The sequence below is a fragment of the Solea senegalensis genome, linkage group LG11, assembly GCF_019176455.1.
Source record: "Solea senegalensis isolate Sse05_10M linkage group LG11, IFAPA_SoseM_1, whole genome shotgun sequence".
NCBI lineage: Eukaryota > Metazoa > Chordata > Actinopteri > Pleuronectiformes > Soleidae > Solea > Solea senegalensis.
Window position 1 is genome coordinate 4,222,838 of NC_058031.1, and position 19,159 is coordinate 4,241,996.

General features: G+C 38.9%; 1 protein-coding gene across 3 annotated transcripts in view; it reads right to left on the bottom strand.

Annotated features, from left to right (window-relative positions):
* si:ch73-181d5.4 overlaps nucleotides 1–19,159 on the bottom strand; it is a 29,760-nt gene that overhangs the window by 7,926 nt on the left and 2,675 nt on the right. For all 3 annotated transcript variants that reach the window (XM_044038998.1, XM_044038996.1, XM_044038997.1), the window contains exons 4-15: nucleotides 18,915–19,140; nucleotides 18,219–18,503; nucleotides 17,654–17,837; nucleotides 3,665–4,184; nucleotides 3,118–3,277; nucleotides 2,433–2,549; nucleotides 2,199–2,321; nucleotides 1,914–2,073; nucleotides 1,213–1,804; nucleotides 929–1,082; nucleotides 744–833; nucleotides 447–642 (exon numbers count right to left, since the gene is read on the bottom strand). In XM_044038998.1, coding sequence (XP_043894933.1) covers nucleotides 447–642; nucleotides 744–833; nucleotides 929–1,082; nucleotides 1,213–1,804; nucleotides 1,914–2,073; nucleotides 2,199–2,321; nucleotides 2,433–2,549; nucleotides 3,118–3,277; nucleotides 3,665–4,184; nucleotides 17,654–17,837; nucleotides 18,219–18,503; nucleotides 18,915–19,140 — 2,807 coding nt within the window. The remainder of the gene's footprint in view (nucleotides 1–446; nucleotides 643–743; nucleotides 834–928; nucleotides 1,083–1,212; nucleotides 1,805–1,913; nucleotides 2,074–2,198; nucleotides 2,322–2,432; nucleotides 2,550–3,117; nucleotides 3,278–3,664; nucleotides 4,185–17,653; nucleotides 17,838–18,218; nucleotides 18,504–18,914; nucleotides 19,141–19,159) is intronic.

The following is a 19,159-nucleotide window of genomic DNA, read 5'->3' on the forward strand; positions in this document are numbered from 1 at the left end:
ATTACAATAAATATTATTATATTAGCATACACTTTGTAAACCTAATCTTCTATTGTAAGGATTAATAAATTATTTCAATGTCTGCATTTATGACCAAAAATCTAATTTAAATATATGTGCATAGTAAATATTGAGATTTAATGAAATAGCCAGTTTAAACATAATTTCAGGTTTTACTGTCATTAATTAATGTTGTCTTTTCTTGTTGTTCCATCTGTCAATGTTCAATCTTTTTTAAGGAGTTGGTTGGAACTGGGAAGGAAGTTGTTTACTTAATCATAAGTAATAGGAAAAATAAAAGCAGGTCCCATATTATTAATTATTCAGATATTGTAGCCTGAACATAGGTGTTACGGTTAAAATATTAATACAAATACTTGCCAAAGCCAAATTATGTAACAGTTTATTAAGCTTGACTATGTGCAGTAGTTGAGGTATTATCTCACCTGGCCCTTCAAGAGGCTGCAGTATGGATGGGACTGATTCATTTGCACTGAGCGGGACGAGGTATACATCCTTGATGGAACGGCTGCTATGTGCAACAACACCAAAACGACCTCTGCTGCTGAAATAGGAAAACAGGGAAACATAGGCCACCTCTTCCTCCTCTGTTGCAGGGTGAAACCGGATGACACACAACTCCTAATAAGTAAAAACAAACAAAATAAGTACTAATAATAAGTAATTAAAATATTTTACATATATTATATAAGCCACTTAAGTAATTACTATAAAAAGCTTGCCTTTGTGACAGATGTCTTTAGCTTTGTAACATAGTCCCACACCGTTTGTGGCAGGATTCGTCCACCAATCTGTATGGTATCAGGCAGATCCTACACAAAAATACAATATCAGTAAGTTTCAATGGCAAAGACAGACTTGATTGAAACAGCGCTGGAAATTTGAGTAATGTATGAAAAGCTTTTACCGCTTTTAGGTTTTCAGCAGATCCAGAAACCAGATATCCTTTTGTGACAAACTTGGCTACATTGAGCATGTTAAGGAAGCCTTTCCACACAATCTCTTGCTTAGCAAGGAACTGAGCACTCTCTCCATTGGCGGGTGATTCAGAAATCACAGTCCTGAAATATAAGCCAGAGAAGTACAATTACACCCACATATGTTTGCTACAGAGTGATATCAAGCACAATGGGCACTTTCTAGAAATGGGAATATTTCATTACATGTATATTTCAACAGTTGTTTACATACCTTGAGGATGCCCCATAGAGTCTGGGATCTGCTGAGGAAGATGGCTTCATTAAGATAGATTTGGGTAACATTTTGGGTGGTGGTGGTGGTAGTGAGGATGTTGGTGCAGAGAGCGATGCAGAGGTATTCTCTTTGACAGGAAAATAAGGGGTTGACTGGTTATGGGTTGTGTTACTGGGACCAGTGGAGAACCTGTTTGCTGCAGTGCGGGGATCACGTCTTGTGATGGTCACAGTGGAGACAGCTGGAATGACAACAGGTGTGTATGCTCTCTGTTGTGCCGTAGCTCTGGAAAGGTCTGAAGTCGGGGATGCAGGAGACTCTGAGATGGGGGAAGCAGGAGACTCTAAAGTAGGAGAGGCTGGAGAATCCATTAAGGGGGAAGCAGGGGATTCTACTATAGTCAGTGCTGCTGGAGAGTCAATGACGAGGCGGGATGTTGGAGAGTCCATGTCAGGTGAGTCAGGAGGCGCCAGCAAGGGGGAGTCATCTCCTGAATGTTTTCTCCAAGAGGGTTCAGGTTTATCTCTTTTTTCAGTGATCTTGTTTTTTTTTGTTGCAGGTTCATCCACTTCACCAGCAAGTATTTGGCCTATGGAAATGAAAAAAACATCTTACAATACCTAAAATATCATCTGTTGCTCATTTGATAATATCTAATAGCAAATACACAACTGATATAAAATAGGTTTTTAATTTACCTGTGCATATTTTACATTTCAGGTCAAAGAGGTGAGCTTTGTGCTCTGATGTTGTGTCTTTAAGCATACAGGTGAAAATATTTGGAGCAGCACTGCTCTGGTTTATTTTGTTTTTGAGAGCAGGAGCAGGAAAACTTCTCTTCTGTTCCTGAGACGCAACCTATACAGACACAGACACACAAACAATGAAAACTAAGACTCAAAAGGAATGGGGAGGGTATGACAGTGTATAATGACCATATAGAAAATAGAAAATATTAAATAATGCAGATGAGGTGGACATACTGTGTTTTCAGGTCTTTTGTTGGGTCTTCTTTCTGGTCTAGCGGGATTTAAACTGGGCAAATCAACCTTCACTGCCTCAGGCTTCTGCAGCAAACTTGGTGCTTTAGCAGCTGCATCCTTAGCCTATACACACACAAGCAACAGAACACAATCACACCTAACACAAAGACTGTTAACCTTTTTGATAAGTGCTAGTGCTAGATCTGCTAATTTGGATTGGCTCCACCACTTTACCTCTGATGTTTCTTTTGCACTTGGTTCTGGTGCCTTTGTAGCCTGCATATCCTTCTGGCTCATCCTTGCCAGTCTGAAGGGACCGATTTCTCCTCGTACAACCCGATACAATAAGCCCTGAAGAAAACAAAAGTGGACAGTTTGCTTAGACATAAATAACTATGAGCTGCTCTTAAAAAAACCTCATGCCAAAACATTCTACCATACTTAAGTGCCAATATTTGTGCATTTTGAGTTTTCCCTTTCCTTAAGTGGGCTATTCAATGGTTTCATACGAATGGTTTAATATGTTTCACAGGCTTTGGCAATAAAGTGCCTGCATCACCTTGTAACACACGTCTGCCAGCTTAGATTGTTTGGATGGAAGCACAGCCACGGTTACCATGGCTGCAGCAATGTCTACAAGCCTCTGGTCTTTCCAATTGAGAATCTTTTGGAATGTTGACTTATAACAAAAACCAGGTGGACCAGGTGACCAAGCAAAGCAGAATCGACTATCAGTAAGGCGAGCTGAAAACTACAGCAGAGCACTTCAGACAAAGGGTGAAAAAAGGCACTGCAGCAATTTGGATATAACAGCTAGTGAACATAATCTAGTGCACCCACACATTTACATTTAAATGATGTACTGTAGGTAAGGACGTGGTACGTCACAAAACAAAAGTTCTAGCTGCTTTGAACAAACCTTGTTTCTTGGATCTTTCAAGTTGAACATTATAGTTCTGTACTTGTTCATGTATTTGCTGTCCGTGTTGCGAAATATGTCGAACATCTCCATCTCGATGTTTGCGACAAGCTTGGCAGCATCACTCTCAGTCATTTCCAAATCCTCACAATCACACACCCTTGACAGACAAAAACAAAAAAAGTCAGGCCACAGATTTTTTTCTTATTGTACTGTAAATCACAGGTTTGTCAAGTTGAGGGGTGATGTCTGCTACAGCTTCTAACTGTGTTTTTGGATACTGTGTGATGAAAATAACTTGTGCGACAATATGAAAAACCTGTGTTCATAATTGATTACTCAAAATATTTATGCTATACAAGTTCTAATATGAAAAATGAGCATTATTCACAATAATACTACTGAAATGTCAGTGACTTATAAGTAAACTGATCAGTAAACCAACACTGACATTAACAGTGTTAAGTTTGGATGCTAGAATTTTAAAATAGCTGTATTTGTACAGTGCTCAACCCGAGCAGATACTTTCAGATTAAATGGTTCTCACCTTTTGAAGAGAATGCCGGTGAGGGAGCGCTGGATGCTCTGCCTGATCTGATTATTGGGCTGAGAGGGTCTGGAGGATGGGGCACTGGGAGCAGGAGGCACCAGCAAGTTTCTGGCTTCGTTTAGCAGCGCTGGGGCTGAGGATGCCGTGGCTGATATGGACGACGGCTGCGGTGCACACTGCTTCTTTGGTATGACGTATGACGTTTTAGTGACCATCAGGGCCCCCGTTTCATGATGTCTGGGTGCGGAGGTGGTTGGGGACAGTGAAGCTGGAGGTAGACTAGGTTTTGCTAGGGTGGCTGATATTGAGGGATCGGACTCAGCTGGTTGTTGCTCAGACAAACCACTGCTTACTGGCTCTTGTGCTTTTTCTTGAGTGTCTCTCTGTGGTGCAGAAGCTGGCTCTGTGACAGTTGGAGGAGAGGGAACTGCATCTGTGGACGTATCCCCTGGAGATTCTGTTGAAGGAGTTGGAGCCTCACTGGCGGCCTCTACCTGTTCACTGTCCTTTCCAGCTGCTAGAAAGAAGAACAATGAGGCATTTTATGAATATGTAGAAATAGAAATATGGTACGTGTACACACATGGTATTTATATCTGTAGAGATGTATATTAATGAAATAGATAAAATTACTTTTGGTTTTGTTTTTCATTTAAAAGTAGGACTAACATTAGATGAAAATCATACATATTTGTTGACCATGTTTATATGAAAATGTTTGCAAACACTTTATTTAGTATTCCTCAATAAAATATACACTGCTTAACATATTAATTAGATCACCACTCACTGTAAGATTTATGTAAATTAACAGTTTTGGTAATCATCAAAATATTTTTTTATGATTCTGTAATGGTTAATACACCAGTATGTAGAAGCACCCAAAATTGCCAAATTATAGTTATTTACTTGCACTCCTGAACAGAAACAATAGTTTCAATGGTTTGGTGCTCAAATTTGGGTATAAAAAGATGAATTCAGTATTTTATTAGCCAAATAATAATATTTCTAACTTTAGACCAGTTTTTTTGAAAGATTTCTGAAATATTTATGTGTTCGTATTTTTATGACAGTTGGTCTAATACATTTGATGAGGACAAACATGCATACAGTATCAACAAAACTGTGAAAGATATGGTCAAAAGATTACAGACATTAGAATTTATGACTGTTTAATTGCCAGTATTCATGTTTTTTTTTAAATTATTTATCTGGTGATTCAGCACAACTTGAATGATTTTTTAATAAAGCATTCGTAAGATATGATACCACCTTGAATGATGCATTTAAAGTCCTGCTTGAGTGATCAATGAAATGCAAAACATCCAGTTAAATGGGAAACAACAGCCGACACCTTCTGTGTTGAGTTGGTTGTGTGAGTAAATTACTATCTAACAAAGAGGAATTCTAATAATTCATCTCTTTAATAATATCAACACCTCCATCTGTCACAGCAGTCGACAGCAAGCGGCACAAATTGAAAGCAAATTGAATCATTTTCCTTCAAAAAATAACCAGAATATGCAATTCACTTGCATAATCAATCAATCACACGCATCATAATCTGTCAGCATCTGACACCTAGAAAACGCTGTGTTACAAAAATAAATCGATATATACAGTATGCTCTTTACAAGGTCAAGCATGTGTGATCAAAACAGCACCTGTTTTTACTTAATGGGACCCAAATACCTAGATGACTTTAAATATCTGTATATTTGGCTTGATGATGAACTCAAATTTAAAACATGTGCATGAATTCATAAAGAAACTGTACGTTTTTCACACCGTACTATTAAACACTTTGGAAACACGGGAAGGACTCAACAGAACAGTCCTAGATTGGTTCAGCGTTATTTTGTGACCATGGGAAGCTATAGATCGATTTTTGGGCCCCTTCTGTTTAGCTTATATACAGTATGCTGCCTCTGGGCCACATTCTGCATAAATCTAATCTTGACTCTCATAGTGATGCAGATGACATGCAGATATAGCTGGCAGAGTCTTCAGATGACTACAGTGCAATATAGTCCTTGTGTCATTGTTTACAGCAAGGAAATAATTGGATGAAGCAACATTTTCTCCAATTAAATCAAGAGAAATCCGAGGTAATTGTTTTTTTAGCAATAAAGACAAGCAGAGTCCTGGTCTCTGCAAACCAAAGACCAAGTCCATAACCTTGGTGTGCTGATACTTAAGCAGTGGTATCAAATCAATAACCAAAACAGCCTTCCATCAGCTTAAAAATATATCCAGAGTCTAAGGTTTTATGTCCCAAACAGACCGTGAGAAACGAATCCGTGCTTTCATCTCCAGTAGGTTCAACTATTGTAACAGCCTTTGAACAAGACTCCCTAAAAACAGCTGCAACTTATTCAGAATGCTGAAGCTCGGGTTTTAATAACCAGAACAAAAAGATTGGACCACATTACTCCAGTTTTAATGTCTTTACACTGGCTTCCAGTCATAATAGAATAGACTTCAAAGTTCTAGTCTACAAACCAATAAATGGTTTAGGTCCACAATACATTAATGACATATTAAAATAATATACACCTCATAGGGCTGTGAGAGCTACTAACTTTTGTCAAGACAGTCGAGCCCAGATTTCAAACCAAATATGGCAAAGCAGCATTTAGTTGTTATGCTGCACACAAGTGGAACGAGCCACCAATGAAACCGAAATCAGCACCAAATGTTAATATTTTTAAATCCAGGTTATAAAACAATGCTTATCTCATATGTTCAAGATTGAGCTCTTTTAAAGCATTTTACATTTTAATCTTCTGCACTTTAATTCTATTCATTTTTTTTATATTAATTTTAGATTAAATGATGGTTTTATGCTGCACTATCACATTTTCTTTCTCTCTTTTTACTATTCTGTACTTCTTTTCCAATTTGTAATTTGTACTTTTATGTAAAGCACATTACATTGAGTTGCCCTTGTGAATGAAATGTGCCATACAAATAAAGCAGTTATGGAATATGGTCAAGTTTCTATAGAAAACTAAACAAATGTTTTATTAAAAATGTCAGTTATGGACTATTGTGAGAGTGTTTCCATGCAGGCAGGCCCATCCACATTGAAAACTCTTGACACAGTAGACCATAGTACTCTTTGTTTTATTTTGAGGAATTGCTTCAGAACTCATCACTGTGACCTAAGGGACAGACACCACCTCATTTTAGTGTACAAAGCATTGTTAGGCCTACTAACGTCCAACCTCAACTATCTTAAAACCAAAATCCTTCTGCCACCAAACACACTCACAACACTTAATGCATTTTGAAACTCCCCAAGTCCACACTGAGCTTGGAAAACTACCGTTTTTTTTAACAAGTGGAACAAAGTTTTTTGTGTTTTCAGGACACTTAAAACATTTACTTTGATCCTGCTTTTAAATACTTTTTGACTTACACATACATTTCTACATAATTTGACTTATTGTTTTTAACTTAATTGTTTTACTTATACTTCTTATTTTATTAATGGATTACCAGGTTTGTCTTCCCTGTCTGTTATAGTCACTAGCAACCTCTCCAGTCACAAGCAAAGTTCTGGTTTTCCCATAATAATAATAATAATAATGATAATAATAAATAATAAATTCCTGACTAAATATTGTATTGGCCATGTGAGACAATGGGGTTAAAAATGTTATTTCATCATCTGATTTTTACCCACGGGCCATATGTGCCCTGCCAATTGATTACATGTGGCCCCCCACTTAAATATCATGTTATAATAAAAACATGGCCCACGACCTCACCTCCTTTTAAACAGTGTGTAGCTGAGGCACAGTTGCCAGCGAGGTGATAGAATATAAACAGAATATAATATAATATATGTTTGCTAACAATGTTTTTATAATAGTAATAACAAGACATTCAGTCATAATTATCACATTATTAAATGTATTACATAAAACATTCAATTACATATATAAATAAGCTTGTTAGGGACCAAGCTTTCCGGTCACGTTACTGAGCAAACTCGTCCGAGCGCGTTTGTTACATAAAAAAACGTGCCAATTTGTACTAGACACATCAAAGGTGAAAAGTTGTTGAAAGGTTTTGCGGATTCAAAAATGCCGTGGCCACGGCAACCCTAGGCACGAAACAGGAAGTGCCCCATAACGTCGGCATACGTTGGGTTCCACCGAATTTCCCGAAACTTGGTGGGAAGATGTTATAGACCAAGACACACAAAAAAGTTGACAGTAACCATGGCCTCAACTCAACAGGAAGTCTGCCTTTTTGAATTTCAGGTGTCCATTGTGGCAATTTGCACCCTACATAAATGAGCTAGACACATCAAAGTCGAAAAGTTGTTGAAAGGTTTTGTGGATTCAAAAGTGAGGTCAGGGGACAACTGCACTCCCCGATTTGCGTGGGGGACGCGAGGGCCCTATCATTACTGCGGGCAGTCCTAGTTACAGTTATCCAGTTGTCCAAATTATTATTGTCTTTTATTATTATTTATTATTTATTAATAGATTCATTTTGCATCATAAATAGTAGTACGAAGTACACGTGTGATATCGGGATGCAATATTGTGTTTTAATTTTAAGCTTGTGCTACTGAGCAGCTGTTTTTTTCGACTTTTTGTTCTCTAGGCCGGCCCCCTCCTGACCAGAATAGACACTCATTGGCCCCCAGGTCATTTGAGTTCGCACCCCTGCATGAGAACTTTAAAAGAACAGTGAAGCACCTGTAGATCATATGCAGCTCAAGTAAATCTGAAATGCAACAGAGCAACCTCAGAGAAATCATCTAAACATAGCGAGACCATGTAGCTGGGACTTTAAGCTAAACACTGATCCACAGGGTGGTGTGAAGAGTCCACTCACACCAGCTTCCCATATAGACGCTTACATGATCTACAGAGGCACTGAAAAAGAACAAATACACACATCTGGTGCAGGCTACATTGTAAGGCTGAAACGTTTAACGCATTATTAATCAATTACTAAATCAATTATTTTGAAAGTTGACAAATCAGTTTGAGTGTTTCCTTAATATTTTTTAAAAAAGCTCTTTGATATTTTCCAGCTTCTTAAATGTGAATATTTTCTTGTTTCTTTGCTCCAAAGTGAATCATTTTGATTGACATTTGAGTACATCATTATTGTGAGGTTTCGGAAACACTGATTGACATTTTATGGACCAAACTAAATTATAAATGGACAAAATAGTTGTTAGTTGCAGCCTTACTTCATAGTGTTTTTGTCTAAACAAGCTGCATTTCTGGACCAATATATTCATCATCTCTCTTCTATACGTGACCAAACCATCTCAACCAGGACCCTCTGTCTTTATTTATAAAGCGCTCAATCTGAGCTGACCCTTCAATATGCTAATTTCTAATCCCACACAATGACAGCAGTTTGATCTGAGAGACATTATCCTATGCATGGAACACAATGAGCAAGCACTTGGCAACAGTGGAGAGAACAAAACTCCCTTTTAAACAAACCTGATGGACATAAAATGGACATGAAAATATCAGTTAATTAACAGTGAATGTAAATAATTACTGTCATCAATTATTTATGTTAATTTAATGGTCAAGCATTACGATAAATGTCTATGTGAGGTCTAAATATTATTTCCAGGTCCAAAATATTACACAGCAGCAGCGTGATGGCTTCAAAAAGTTTAGCAAAAACATGCAGCCAATATTTCAATAAAGGTACTTATTTTTATTTTTATGTCCATGTAGTTATACATAAGCCTGTAAAATTCAATGCAGACTAAAAAACTTCACTAAATCAAAACAAATAAATCAAGGACACACGCTCCCATGCGGAAGGATTACCCTACATATTTATATAATACTGGATAAAGGAAGTCAGAGAACGATGCAGGTTTACTGCGTCATCAGACGAACACTTCCCCTCTGCTTTAGGCCACTGACAAGCAGAGTCCATCTATGAATAAAAACTCTGAATAAACATGGGGAAGGAAGAGAGGGAGGGAGGAGTATACAAGCAAGTTATTTTCTTCATATAAAACAAGTATGGAGAAAAAACACATTTTATTTTTGTATTCTTATGCTATTTTGTTTGTATATGTGGGTGCGTTTGATGAGGAAGAAATAAATACTCATTCATTGGTACAAAAGTCTTACTTATATTCTTACTGATATGCAGTGTCCTTATTTAAGCTATCTGTGCTTACAGATCCAGTGTGTAAGAATCAGTGACATCTAATGGAGAGACTGCAGATGGGAACAAAGGGAGGAAGAGGACTCCGCTCACTCCTCCCTTTCCCAAGCACATTGGAGTACTACAGTGCCATTTGCACACCAGAAAGGATGTTATTCTTCTTCATTTGTGCCGTAAGCTTCTGCTGCAAAATGAAAAAAGCAGGCACTGGTTGTTTTTTTTAAATTCAGACTGCAGGAGAAACACAGCAGTGCAAGAGAGCGCCCTCCATAAAAAGCAAGGCCTTTGCATAAACTACATAAAAGAGGTTCTTTTTAAAGCAATTAATTTAATTTAATTTAATTTAATTTAATTTAATTTAATTTAAGCATTGTACTGATTTTCTGATTTAACCTTTGCCCTTGTGTCCTCTGCAAGATAAACTCATAATCCTCACATCCCATCTCTCAGTTAAACATTCACGTATTCCGACAAGCCAAGACGCTGCATGAATTCAGGTTCTTTCCTGCTAGAAGTAACTCACACTTTTCAGCAGATTCAGCAGATTTGATTTGCCTCAAACTACTACATAACTGCAACCATATTTCTACACTGCATCTACATTAATCACTGAAATCATAATAACTGTCTATCATGTATAACAGCAGTTGTTTTTCATGGCTCATTCAGCAGATGGTTTATTTTAATAGTTCTATCCCAAAGTCTGAGAAATGTTGCATGAAAAAGAGAATCACTACTACGTATCAAGGGATTCAACATGAAAGGGAGAAAAACAAGTTATAGAAGATGAATATTGTGCATTTGACCAGTAATTATTTTCCCATTTCTTTAAGCTACGCATCGTAAAAATTTAGCAATATATATTGTTGCTTGTTGCAGCTGAAAATCCCTCACCTCACCATAAAAGGATATTGTAATATGGTTCAAAATAGCTGCGTCTGTAGAGTTGACCTGGCTACTGTATAAACATCAAAGGCTATAACTCAGGGATAATGAAAACAATTCATAGGTGATGGGAGTACAATTGTACCTTCACTGAATAATTTCACCTCAATTCTACACATTACAGATATTCTAATTAGCTATGACTGTTTTGGTCTGATATTGTAAATGAACATGTTACAGAACATGAGCAGACTTCTTCGTGTATGAATGTGACCGCAGTTGGGACAAACAAACCAAGTCACCCTTTTTCTCTTTTCTGTGTTTGCTCAGTTGTTTCCATGCAGCAATCGACATTGTTTTGGGCTCTACAACCTGGATTATCTCCCACACTGCGTAGAATACTAGGAATTCAAGGAGTTTTTCTTTTTGGCTGCATGTTATCTGTTAAGCCAGTAGAGGGCGCTCATGTTTCACAATTAAACGCTTGAAAGTTACTCAAAGTAAAGCACAAAAAACAAAAAAACATGCTGAAGAAATTCAAGTTCACAATCACAACATGGAGATATGTTACTAATGAGAAATGAGAGGGGCAAAAAAATACTTCCATGGACAAAATACAAGAATAGATGTGAAATAGTGAAATTATTAGCAGCACCTTTCAGAGGCAATAGTCAATGTATTTGTTTAATCCAGACATAATAACCTTTAACTCACTTTCAAAAGCTGGAGATGACCAGTGAGCATTTGAAACAAAGGGTAGAGAATCAGATCCAACGTGTCGCTCCAGTGAACACAAACCAGATCAAAGCAATCATGTGTCTTCCTCGTGCAAGTTACACTACATCATGTGGTCACACTGCAACAAAGTTCCCACAGAAATTCAGTTCACTCTAATGCTAGTAATTGGTTAATCAAGATGAGAGAATTCAATGATACATTTTTGGGTAAAGAAACATTGACTACATTATGGATGAAGTGAAGTTATTTTTGAGGTTTTGGAAAAAGTGACATCCCATGTAATGTATAATGACAGATGTTTGTGTAAGGGCAGTAATCATTGTGATATATAAATATATGAGTGGATTTGCATTGCAAGTTGTGGAAATGGAACAATGTTATGCATGCCACGCTTCTCGCGCTGCTTTGACCCCATGAGAGTCTCACTCAGACCTTATTATTTATTGGTTTTGCATGGTCCAGTTTATGACCTTGCCATCCCAAAACCATTACACAAATGGAAAGCCAAACACATGTTGTGCACGCTCCCAACACTCGGGGGGGGGATCTGTCAGGTGAGGTGACTTAAATTATTCCATAGTGGGGAAACTAATGAGAGGAGACTTTGTCCAGGCCAGTTACTTCTTTTACAAAGATGGAGGTATCAGTGTGTGCTTGTGTTGTGTCACAGAACCAGATGCTCTATGAGCCAAGTGTGGCAGTGATCCTCCTAATAAAGCTCAAGATTTCAAGATAATGCAAGAGACAGGAGGAAGACCGAAAAAAAACGACCATAAACTATTAATAAAAATAGTAACTATAGAGTTAAGTTAATGAATCCAATACCATCCATCTGTAACAATAATTTACGTATGAACAGCTTCCCTGTGGTATAGAAAGTAGACAGCTCAAAATTACTCTGATCTGATTCGAAGTGGACAGCTCTAAGTAGAGGTGTGAACACACAAAAAAAGTTACTGAGGATCCATTTTAGATCTGACTGCAGATTGTGAATGCAAACACATACTTTGCCCCGCTGAAGGACTGCCCACTCAGCTGACGTCCCTGATCTAATTCAATCAGTCTCATTCATTCACTCCTTATCCTCTACAGAAAAAAAGATTCAGTTAGTGCTTGTTGTATAGACAAGAAGTTGTATTTGATCAGTGTGCTGCTTATGCATGTTTTTTTTTGATTAAGTCAAAAACACTGGTAGAAGAACTGAGGGTCATCATCGAGGATGAGTTTCTACTCACATATTATGTGTGGGTGTTGGAGAGCAAGAAGTGTGCAAAGGCACACACACACCATTTCAATAAACTTTAAGTACTGGGCAGAAATGACAAAATCATAAATGGCTAAAAATGTCCATGACTATTCATCCAGAAGAGAACTCTGGCATAACTATAAATGTTTGGTGTATTTCCTCTTTTTTTGGTTTCGACAGATTAAGGGTAGGTTTTGACACTTAAAAATGAGGGACATTTTGTTAGATGAAGCCATGTGGAAATTATATTTTATATACTCATGGAAAAGAAAGGTATAACAATGGGTTTCATCCTTCACGGATATGTCAAACATCTTCTGCTTTTTGACTAGCACCAAAACTTACAACTTGCCACTGACAATGAGGATGACAGGCTGTACACTCTGAGGTCCTGCAAAAGAAGTATCCACTCCGGTCATGTTTTAAAACATCCCGATACAGTATCGCTCTGAGACAAATGCCACACTTTGCCTCCTGAGTTCAATGATGTCATGTGTGCCACGCCTCCGTTCATCAAGAGAAGACCTCTCTGTTCACCAGAGTACCCCTGCCCTGACGACTGCTGGTTAGTAGATGCTGTGTCAGCTTACATCTCCTGACCTCAACCATCACTGAGAACCTGTGAGAGCCTGCAACACAGCAGCTGGAGACGTGACCTCTGCCTGCTGAGAGCCAACAGCTTAGTCTAGGTTTTCTCCCAAGAACACATAAGAGATGCACATTCAGAGGCTCATTGGCTCCATGGGGTTACAACCAGAGGGTTCTGATGGACTGCTGTATTACTACGAGTTTAGTCTGTGGACAAAGAATTGCTGAAACTAGTTGCTGGTTACCTAACCCTCTGTCACTCGACAGGTACGTTTATTTTCTATAGAAAGATATTTACAGTGATCTGTGTGGATGTTCACCAAAGTATCTGTGTGAAGGCTAAAAACATGGGAAAACAATTATGACGTTTTTGGACGTCAAACCAATGGCGTAGTCAGTTTTTTGTTTGGAAAAATGCACCTAGCACAAAAAACAATATTTGAACTAACACTTGCTAATTTTGCATTTGCACATTCAAGTTGCGAGCAAGCACAGTTCACTCTGAATCAACTTCATTGAGTGAGTGTGAGAGAGCTGGAGAAACAGTTTAATCCAGGATAGAACCTGAATACACCTGGCAATAGAATGCATTTTCTTTGATCAGATAGCGATGGGACAGCACCTCAGCAAATGCATTTAAACCTGGTCATCCCCCCTAACATCACCTCCCTCTCTTCGTGTGCAAAAATTTCCAGCAGCAGACTATATGGCGTCACATCCCGTGCGCTACCATATAGCAACAACAACAACGACAGCTGCATGTGAAGTTGCGCTATAGCGTGGACTCTTCTTTGCTTTTCAACAGGGGAAGAAGTCGTGTTTGGTAAGTGGAAAACCGACGAAAGCAGAGGAGATTGCAGTATTGTTACCGCTTTCATGGTAGCTGTGCTACTTTTGTGTAAAAGGCCTATTGTTCTTTCACAACAGCTTTGAACCGCCTCCTCAAATTGCTAATATCGCCCAAATCTAAATGCAAACATTTAATAGCCAACTAATACGACATGACCTTGTCATGACTCAACAAGTCAAAGTTGAGTACAAGGATCCAATTACTGCACATAGCTGATTAACTATTAAAGCCTGTAATAGGCCAATCAGCTTGGACTACTAAGACATGAAACAGGCCACAAAGGCTGAATTTAAACTGCAGGTCTTGATGATCAAATTCCAATGTGCTGCCTAGATTGGACTTTTTGAGGACATCCCAACATTGCCTCTGAAAAGTAACTCATATCTGAAATCTGCATTTACTCGGGTTAACAATTGGGGAGAGAACATACAGGGGGTGGGCTTGGCTACTGAACTGGACGTGGTTAGGCCAAAACATAAGTGATGGCATGAAACCTCGGCACAAGTCCAATGGGTTGAGCCCTCGTCCTCCACTGAACTGGTCGATTTATTTCCACAGATGTGCTTTTTTCTTCCTGCTTACACCTTCCTGGGTCATATCTGATTTGTGCCATATGGGGGTAAAAGATCACAATTTGGTCACGTCCACCATGCAGTGCAAATGCAGCCAAAATGCCCAATACCTCGAGGCAACGCTTGTGTGTCATTAGTATGCTTGCAGGCTTAAGTGAATGATAAAGATGTGAGTTGTCTAATTGTTGTGAAACTAAATGGGTGATGCAGTTGTGCGATCTCTCAGTTGTGCAATACTGATGTTGGCCTGCAGAACAAATGTCATTACTGAAGATTGAAATTTCCACTCTTGTTGACAAGTTGCGCAAACTTGAAAATGAGGAGAATCTGGACATGGCTCATGATCCAGGGAAACCACAGAAATGACTGAGATAACAAAACTATTCATCGTTGTTGGTGAGTTTGTATGAATACCGAGAGAAATGTGGGGATTTTGCCACCATCACTCCACAAACTTAAAGGTGCTCTGTGTGATTGCTTTGTCTTGTAAACAAAAACAAGTTATTTTCACATTCACTGCTGCTCCTCCAAACACTGTGTATCCTGGGGGTTTCACAAACTTCGTGAACGCATTTCCGCCCTCATCAAATATTTGCAAAGCCAAGATGTTTAATATTTTAAAAGCAGCATTGTTTATATCCATGTTTACTAGCTTGCGGTACTCTTCTTCTCCGTATTTGCTGGCACAATGCAGCATATGTTGGTGTGGTGATCAGAGGAATAGTGTGAAACCAGAGACAGAACTGTGCTTTGCATCACCCTGTGTGCACATGTGCGTGAGCGTCGTCGTGTGTGGCTGTGACAAACAAAACTGGGAAAAACAGCTCCATGGAGCTGCTGGAGGTAAAAAAAAAAAAAAACTCCACAGGGAACCTTTGAAATGTGATTCCTCCTTTCCTTTGTTGTGTAGGTTAGAGGGTCTTGTGTAGTGTGTTCACCCAGTTTAAAGTTTAAATTTGTAACAGTTTATGCAAATATGGTACTTTTTTTAATGCTTCAATTTAGGCTTCTTAATTTAAATGAGAAATAATTGCCCGCTGCATTGTTTAACTGAAAAGTATCTGCACGAACACAATTCCTGTTGTATTTATAATTATGCTGTGTTTTGTTTTATGGAGCATATTTTTGAAGGTAAATGTTTGAAATTTCACACAAGGATTAAAATGAAAAAGTGCCCGTATACAAAGAAAACCACATTAAGTGTGATTTTTTACGTTTCAAATATTATATAATGAAAAAAGATGCTGTTTGTGGTCAAACTGTTTTTGTAGGAAAATGAAGATATGTGGGGTGAATGTGAAGAGGTAGGGATTCAGAATGTAAGGGGCATGTGCTGTATTCATACCGTTTGATCTATTTCAAAAAAAGTAGATCAAACAGTCCCACAGATTCTTTCATCTCTCAGCGCTGTATGCATGTATGGTGAGCTGTAAAGCAGTTTCTTCCTTTGCTGTGCAGTGAGGACTTTCCTCAGGAGTTCAGGGGGAATGGTTCTTTTTTTTCCTTTTTTTTTTTTTTAAACGCATCTCATTCTTGCTGTTGGGCGGAGTCTTGGTGGAACATCTTTCTTCCATCTGCACTGGTGAATCCTCAAGCCCCTTCTGCAGCAGCAGGAAGTCAACTTGTCCTCCACCATAGCAAAAGCTCAGTCCCAAGTCATTTGGGATCCCCATCTGCTCTGGTAATGGTGTGTTTGTGTAACAACTGGTCGATAACTGTGGATTTGTGTATGGAATGTTTGTGATTTAGGCACTGAAAGTTGCAACATCAAGAGAGTTGATGGTGTGAAAAGGAGTTCCACAGGTACCTCAGACCTGGAAAATTGTTTGTGTAACACACGGACAGGGACAGGTGACAAGTGTATATCGATCACTGCACGCGATGTTTTATGCAACTGCCAACAAAGCTACAAAAGTTGAGATGCATCAGCAAAACTATAAGGTTTGAGCATGATGACATTAAGCAAGCATCGCAAAAACCAGTGGTACTTAGAAGTCACGAGAGGTTTGATGCATGTGTTGGTTTGATATCTCCAAACAAGACGTACTGGAACCATTATTTTTTTACGGCTGAGTGTTTAAAAATCATGAAAGACAACAGAAAAGTTTCATTCATGCTGTCATTCCCATGCTGCCATTTTAGTAAATAAGCCCTTAAGCATGTTGTATGAAGTCCACAATAAAGTGTGCAATCCGCGCTGTGTATAACACGTACCAAAATACTTGTGTGATCAAATCGAGTGTAATCACCCAGGTGCCCAAAGGCTGTACTTATTTGCACATGCACAACCATCTTTCCACAGCAACAGCATCTAACAACAGTGCCTTTTAACTGAGCTTCAGAGTTAAAAAGGCACCATCTCAAAATGTGTTAACATCTACAAAGGGAGTTAAAAGTGATTTTTGTGTATGTTATACTTCATTACAAATTACATATATAAATGTTAGAAGCCCAGGTTCTATTTTTTACAACTAACACTTCCTTGAATTTGTGTCCATCATTCAGTGAATGATATATTCATGTATGTTTTTCAGTGCGAACCTTTTGGGTTTGCAAAATACTTCCAGACCAACTGAACATGGAGTAAGGGTTTGAATCGATGGATACCACATGTAGAAAACCCCTGCCTACACAGCATCAACCTACACGCATAAAGCGGCTGTGTTGCCTTTTCAACCGTTTCCAGCAATGAAACATGTTTAAATGAGTTTGTTTTGTTGAATATTGGAATCGTGACTGGTTTTGCCAAAACATTTAGGACATTGAGCTGCATCAAAGGAACTATAAAAGTGGACATACTTACCCACTGCTGACCCCTGCTACTTATCAGCCATCCCAGAGCGAGGCAGAATGCGTAATTGCGTGTATGACGACAGATAATTGGTGTTTGAACTGCTGTGTGGTTTGAATGTGTATGAGTAGTGAATGGTACATACACGTTGTGTTTAACATAGGTGATGGTGTGGAAGTGGTCTGAACTTCTGAGCGACTGGGGTCGCAGGCTACGGGAGATGCAGCCTCCTTACTTCCTCCGTCATCTTTCTCCATCGCCTCCTCCTCTCCACCTTCTTCCTCTGCCTTTCGAGCTAACCTCTTGGACATCCTAACTGACCTCTGAACCTGTGACACAAATACACACAGGTCAAAAACAGACACTCAAAACTTGGGGTTTCATACTGTATTTTCACACAACTTTGCAAACGTAGACTGAAAAAGGCCCAACTGAACATATACTGCCATCAAAACAGACAACAGCAACAATGCACTGGTAAAGTGAGACGACAGCTAACAGATTGGAGTATGACTGAAAACGCAAAGAAATGTGACAAAAAGTTATGCCCCTGCACTGCTGCTGTGCAGATGAACAACTCTGCAAACAAATGTCACGTCGTTTCTGTTCACAAAGCTCAAACAGAGGCACAATAACAAAAATCAAAAGTTAGACACTGCAGCTTTAAACATCTATCTCAACTTCTCTGCCTACATGTTTAAATGTCTTACCTTTGCAGTGGTTTTGGCAGGGGCAGCTTTTTTCTGTGCTTGTCCTCTGGACTTGGGCACCTTTGGGACAGAAAGTGTCTTCATAGTGAAGGCAGCATGCTGAAGGATGCAGTCAGTACCACAGTAAACTGACTCTGGTAAGCGTTGTTTCGAGCAGTCGGGTCCGATGCATAGAGGAAGAGAGCTTTCCGTTTTCATCTCAGTTTTGATTTCAGGCCTCATCACAGAAGCCTCTTCCTCCTTCTCCTCTTTCTCCTTCTGCTGCTGCTCATCCACCACAGCCTCCTGAAAACACATTCTCATTTAGACCCTGAGAAAAGACTTCCTTCATGCAAATCAACCACTGACTACTGACTGCATAAGGCTGCAACAATGAATCAATCAATGACTATATTAATTGCTAAGGAGTTTGATAACTGATTAATCTGAGGAATCTGAATTTTATTCTAGGATTTTTCTTTTTATAAGTCAATATTTTCTGGTTCCTTTGTTCCATATAAGAAAGTTTGGGTTTGGAAAACACTAATCAACATTTTTTGATTTTTATTAAAATAGGTTAGAGGCCTAGCTACACATATACTGGACTGACTTATTATATAGTTCCTGTCATATGTGAGAGAAACATATTCCACCTAAATAATGAACTACAGTTAGAAGTGATCTGGAGATCATTGGCAGTCCAAATTAAAGTTTAACCTTGATGGCTTGCTGTTCATCCCTTTCATCTCCTGAGGGACATAGTGTTACACACTCTGGAAAGCTAAGCTCAGGCTCGGGCTCAGATTGAAGTTGGTTCTTGGTTGTGCAGGGGGGGCAGGTATATTCTCGCCCTTGCGTCGCCATTTCCCGGCCCTGTGTCTCACTGATACCGATGCAGTCGCCATGAAACCACTCCTGGCAAGTGTCACAGCAGACCATGAACCTAAAAGAGGCGGCAAACA